At 58.2% G+C, this 6,026-nt stretch overlaps 2 protein-coding genes across 2 annotated transcripts in view; one reads left to right on the forward strand and one right to left on the reverse strand.

Moving 5' to 3' along the window:
* The window catches only part of SEMA3B (semaphorin 3B), a 5,600-nt gene extending 4,981 nt beyond the window's left edge, over positions 1-619 (forward strand). Inside the window, exon 18 of the mRNA XM_017732297.1 lies at positions 559-619. Within this exon, the coding sequence (XP_017587786.1) occupies positions 559-619 (61 nt within the window). The remainder of the gene's footprint in view (positions 1-558) is intronic.
* A 426-nt stretch (positions 620-1,045) lies between these two features.
* Positions 1,046-3,316, reverse strand: LOC103614386 (2'-5'-oligoadenylate synthase-like protein 2). The gene is made up of 6 exons (XM_017732398.1): positions 2,968-3,316; positions 2,535-2,810; positions 2,280-2,455; positions 1,956-2,197; positions 1,733-1,868; positions 1,046-1,648 (listed from the first exon to the last, which is right to left on the reverse strand). Exons 2-6 carry the CDS (start codon positions 2,701-2,703, stop codon positions 1,145-1,147), a joined length of 1,227 nt encoding a protein of 408 aa, XP_017587887.1. The 5' UTR covers positions 2,704-2,810; positions 2,968-3,316; the 3' UTR covers positions 1,046-1,144.
* Between the last annotated feature and the right edge of the window lie 2,710 nt (positions 3,317-6,026).

Genomic DNA, 6,026 nt, shown 5'->3' on the forward strand with positions numbered 1-6,026 from the left:
CGGCTCCAACACCGGTGGGGACCCAGCCGGCTGCCGGCATCGCAGAGTCACCGAAATATTTATTAACGACTGTTACGATGAATGTAAACCTGCAGGGCCAGGCAGTGCCCCCTCAGCGTGGCACTGCGGGAGGACGGCGCAGCAGGGTCACTCTCGGGTCCCAAAAGGGCTACAGGCAGGAGTGGGAGCACGGACAGGCAGGACAGGCACTGGTGGGACACAGGGGCCCAGCAGGAGGAGGGGGGAGCAAAGGGGAGATGGGGGGGGTGTAAAGGTGGCACCCACCGCCCTGGGTGTAGAACAGTGGCACAGGGGACCTTGTACTAATTGAGCACAATAAAGCAGATTCAGCCGCCCAGGGTCCCGCATCTGACCCAGAGCCCCAGGAAGCACTCGGGGGGCAGCCCAGTGCCCCACAACGTGGACCCTCTCTGGCACCGCAAGCCTAGAGGGGTGGGATGTTTGGCAGCACTGGAGGGCTGAGGGGAGACAAGACCTGCAGGGACATTGGCAAGGTTGATAGGTTTCCCCCAGGCTTCCAGCTCCCCGTGCGTTCAGCTCCACTGACTTCTGGAAGATGAAAACCAAAACTTACCCAGTGCCAAGCGGCAGCAATTAAAGCAGTGACCGAAGGTGACCTCAGAATCTGCTGCCTCCTGCTGTCTGCGGTGGCATCAGGACTGGCCACATCCCAAAGCTCTGGTGACACCATGCCACCAGTACAAACCATGTCCCAGCACTGGCTGCACCCCAGCCCTGACACTTGAGCCCCCGGTGTGGGCACAGGCAGGCACTGGTGCAGGCAGGAGCAGGCAGAGAAAGGAGCTGATTTTTTCTCCTGAGGTCCAGCTGGCAGCAGGCTGGCATCCCTGACGCCACCAGGCACCCTGGGCACAGGGAGCACTTCTTTATTGCACCTGTGTCCCTGTGCCATCCCAGCATCTTGTGGTATTGAGGTCCCCCCTCATCCCAAAGGGTTGGTGATCCCAACCCCTTGACCATCCCATGTGACACCTGGCACTGTCCCCAACAGAGCAAGCAGCACAAGGATCTACCAAATATTTATTTCCAGCATCACAGGGGGGTACACAGGGGCATGGGCTCGTGCTGAGGGCAATGCTCAGGAGGGCAAGCAGGCAGGGAACTAGGGGTGCTGGGGGCCTGCACCCCCCCGGAGCCGCAGGAGCATGTAGATTGTGGTCATGGGCTTGACATCATAGTGTGCCAGCGTGTGCCGGTCCTCCAGCTCCCTGGAGCCATAGGTCAGGCGTTGCTCATTCGCAGAAGGCCCCTGGCGGGCCTGGATCTGCTCCTTCAGCTGTCGGACAGTGTCAGTGGGCAGCACCGTGTAGGTGGTGGTCCGATTCTTATCATCCTTGACAAAGATCTCCATCGTCTGGGGCTCAGTCTGGAGCAGCACCAGCGTGGTGTTGTAGAAGATGCCATGCATGGCCAGGGTCTCGGAGTCCTGGAGGATGATGTTGCTCCTGCCTGACTCCTGCTGCGCCAGGCGCTGGCTGTATAATGGGATGCCCCAATTCTGCTGGATCATTTCCTTCAGCTGCCTGATGGTGGTGTAGGGGCTGACTAGCTTCTTCAGTTTGGTGCCCGACAGCTGTACCACCTCAATGGTCACGGACCGGGCTGGCTGCAGGGACAGGAGAGCGGGTGGGCAAAGACAGCAGGGGCAGGGGTGGGGGACCGTGATGCTCACAGGCTCAGGCAGCCTTACCTGCACATCCCAGGGCTGGACGTTTTTAAGACAGGGCAGTGAGCGGCAGTAGAAGGCAGCTGCATGCGCCATCAAGTTCCAGTTCTTGTTTTGGCCCAGGATCCCCGTGGGGTCAGCAGGGTCCAGGATGACAGGGCTGCAAACACAGAGAGTGGGCATTGGTGTCAGCCCTGGGCAGTGCCATGGGGTCAGTGGGCGCAGTCCTACCGGGCACGGTCCTCACCGGGGACTGCACAGCAACCCCTTGACATGGTCACCAATCTCTCTGTGCTGGAGCGAGTAGTACTTCTCCCAGTAGATGCAGATCTCCTGGTGCCGGCACAGCAGTTCCAGCACTGTGCGGAAGCCCTGAGCCATGACAAAGGACTCGCAGGAGCCTGTGGCCTCCTCCCAGGCATAGATGGTCAGCAGCTCCAGGGCATACTTAGGGGGCAGGTGCGCACTGGGGTACTGTGGATTCAGCAGCTGGGGAGAAGACAGAGATGGGGGTGAGAGCTGGCTGGGAGGGGTGTCTAGTGGGAACTGGGAAAGCTGGGCAGCCCCTCACCTCCTTGTACCAGTACTTGACCAGGCGCAGGAGGTTCTTCAGCTTGGCGGGGTGACGCTTCACAAACATCTTCTGCAGCTCAGTGAAGCAGGGGGAAAACTCCCCGGGCTGGCTGGAGGCACGCAGGAGCCTCACGTACACTTCTGCATTCGGTGGGGCATCCTCAGTCACCTGCCCTGTGGGGTGAGAAGGAGGGTGAGAGCCATCCCAGCACTGACACCACTGCCTGTCCCTGTGCCAGTCTGCAGCTCTTACCCAAAGCATCATAGGCAGGCAGGATGTCCATATCAATGGACTCTCCAGTCACCTTGGAGGTCAGAGTAAGGCTGAGGGAGCGCGGTGTGTTGTCAGGACCCTTGTACTTGGGTTCGCTGATGTACACATTGAACTGCAAGCTCTCCCTGCAGGCCTTCAGCCTTTTCATGATCAAATCCAGGATAAACTTTCTGTTCTTCTTCTGCTCCTGGTAGCTCTGTAAGCAGCTGAGGAAGAGCACCACATCTGCATCAGAGTTTTTCTTCCGAGCTGCGCAAAAAAAACCTGCAGAGAGAGACCCTGCTTGTTCAGCACCGCTGCTGGCACCAGGATCAGCTGCCACCACTCCTGGAGCTGGCAAGGGAAACTGAGGCAGGGCAGGAGCTGGAGCATGGGACAGTGGGAAGGATGGCAGCAGGGGTGTCAGCTGGCCCCCAAGCTGCGCAGCACTCACCTTGACGGTCTTTTGGACGTGGATTTCATCCCCAAAGCAGTTCCTCTTCAGGAATTCACAGATTTGCCCCACTGCCTCCTTCACCTGCATGGAGAAAGCTGTGCTGGGCTGCAGGGTCTCCGCGATCCAGCCATCCAGGTTCCTGGTGGTTACTGTTCGCAGTCCGTTCGTGGATGCCACCTCGTCCACATCCATGCTGACAGCTGTGCCACTCCCGTTGCCCTTTTCTGACTTGCTACCTCCTACCTCTATTCCTGCCTGCAACACTCTGCGCAGCCTGCTGCTGTCTGCAGCAGCATTTAAACCTTCCCGGGCCACCGCCCCTGTGCGTCACCGCTGGGAACTTAAGGTGGCCCCGAGTCGTTCCCACGGACCCCTCGGGTGTCTCCGGTGCCACCACTGCGGGGGCTGGGAAGGGGACAGGAGTGGCTGCGCGGCACCCTGGCATCTAGCTCGGGTGGTGGTGGCAGGGATACAGCTGCCTGCAGGCTGGCTCTGGGGTGCTGGGGACCTCGTAGCCCAGGTGCCTGCGGTGACACAGGGTCTCCCCTGGGTGCCCTGCTGGACAAAGGCAGAGCCCCACCGCAGGGATCCGGCACCAGTTCCATGCTGGCGGCTCAAGGGTCCGGGCTGGGGCACAGCCAGTGCTGGGACATGGCTCATGCTGTGGCATGGGGTCAGCAGGGGCAATGGGATGTGGCCAGTGCCACCAGCTACCCTCGTGTCACCACGGGCAATAGAATGGGGCTGTCACCAGTGTCAGCAAATGCCCTGGCATCACTGTAGGCAATGAGATGCAGACATAGCCAGTGTCACCGAGGGTCCTGGTGTCAACCCCATCAGTGGGACACGGCTGATGCCAGCATCACCAGGGAGGCTGATGCCCTCCCTTGCAGTGGGGTGCAGCCGGTGCCAGGATCAGCAGAGCCCCCGGTGCCCCTTGATCCCGGGCGCAGGAAGCAGCAGGTAGTACGGGTAGGATGATGCTGCCCGTGCTACCTTAAGCTGGGAGTTTCAGTTTCTCTTCCTGACGCAATTTCGGTTTCTGACTCTGCCAAGCTGGAAACGAAAGTGGAAAGGAGCCCGCGACTGCCCTTCTGCCCAAATAAACTGGGAAGAGCCAAATAACAGAAACTCACACCCGTGAACTCGGGGCAGGGTCAGGCACTGCCAGGAGGATGGGCAGGGGCTGTAGGCAGAGGGGGAGTGTGCTCCTGGGAGCAGGGACTGGCAAGAATGGGAAGAGGAACAAGATAGGGAATAGGGGCAGGAGCAAAAAGGGACAGAGTCAGCACATGGGCAGGAGACAGGCAGAGGCTGGGGAGAGGAGGGAGGGAGGGGCAGGGACAGGGACAGGGACAAGGATGGGTCAGGGAAAGGTCAGCAGCAGGGGCAGGGATATGAGTAAGATGGAGATAGGGTCCAGCTGGGGTCAGGCACAACGATAGGGGTACAGATAGGGCAGAGGAGAGATGGGCAGGGACAGGGATATAATCAGGAGCAGGGACAAGGACAAAAGTAGAAATAGTGGCGGCAGCAGCAAATGGCCAGGTCAGGGATATGGGCAGGACCGGGGATAGGTGTCCCCTTAGTGTTGGGTGACAACGAGGCAGGAATACAGGCAGGGATATTAGGAAGAGAGGCAGGGAGAGGACTAGCAATGGGGACAGGGTTACAGGCAGGGGCAGAGCTGTGGGCAGGGACAGGTGTCATGAGCATTTCACACCTGGCCCATGCAGCCTGAGGAGCAAGACCAGGACACCAAGATGAGCATGACAGTAGATATCCTTTATTCACACCCAGGGGTTGTCCCAGCTAAATCGAAGCACCCCAAATGTGGTTCACATGTGGCTCTCGCACCCTTCAAGTGCTGGGGTACAGCAGGGCTCCACCAATTCCCTGCTGTCCCCATGGCTTTGCAAAGCCAGTGCAGTTCTATGGCGCTGGCATCCCTCTTTCCTCGTTCTGGATTCAGTCTCACTACCTCAAGGGGTACTTGTCTGTGAGGTCAGATGATGGGAGGGTCTCAGGGAGGTCTTATCTCCTCTTCTCTTCTCTTCTCTTCTCTTCTCTTCTCTTCTCTTCTCTTCTCTTCTCTTCTCTTCTCTTCTCTTCTCTTCTCTTCTCTTCTCTTCTCTTCTCTTCCTGCCAACCCAGCCATAGCTACGCAGTATACAATGTAACAGGGGGTGTATAGATCTTAATAAAGGCCATACCATACTAGGAAGAGTAATTGGTGCATTACTTAGGGAAGGAGATTTTCCTAATGAGATGCAGGCAGAGGCAGGGACTGCAGAAGGGATACGGGCAGGGATAGTAAGGAGCCAGGGGTGAAGACAGAGCCAGGATAGGGAGAGGGGCAGGGATGTGCAGAAAACCACGTTAGGAAAAGCCAGTGTCCATAAAGGAGACAGAGGAGCCCTGCAACTTTATTCGAATAGAGGGAGACAGTCCACTGGGCTATACCCCTACCGGGTTTCTCTCTCGGGGTTTCAGACGACGCAGACTCCTTTTATCCTAAACTCCCGGCTGCATGTTGCCCTTTTCCTTTCCCCATTGGCTGAGGCCCTAGGAAGGTACAGCCTTCTCGAACCGCCTACCGCACGTTCCGCCCTTGAACCTGTCATTTTCCCCTGAAGTTCCGAAGTTTAGCCTGAGTTCTGCATTAGACTTTGTGCGGACCCACTTGTCTACTACCCCAAAGTTCAGGAGTCCAGACTGTCTGGGTTCTGTACCAAACCTGTGTGGCTTGAGGTTGGTAGAGACACTAAGACCCATTTCAAAGACATTAACACCCGTTTCTCCTAAAGACCCGCACCCATCGAATTGTTTGTAAAGATACCAGTACACATCTTTACTATCAGGGACCAGGCATGAAGACAGCGCCTGGACAGAGAGAGGGTCACGGCACGGACACGGACACGGACACGGGCACGGGCACGGACACGGACACGGACACGGGCACGGACACGGACACGGACACGGACACGGACACGGACACGGACACGGACACGGACACGGACACGGACACGGACACA

The sequence above is a fragment of the Corvus brachyrhynchos genome, unplaced genomic scaffold, assembly GCF_000691975.1.
Source record: "Corvus brachyrhynchos isolate BGI_N302 unplaced genomic scaffold, ASM69197v1 scaffold4, whole genome shotgun sequence".
In the NCBI taxonomy this organism is placed as follows: Eukaryota; Metazoa; Chordata; class Aves; order Passeriformes; family Corvidae; genus Corvus; species Corvus brachyrhynchos.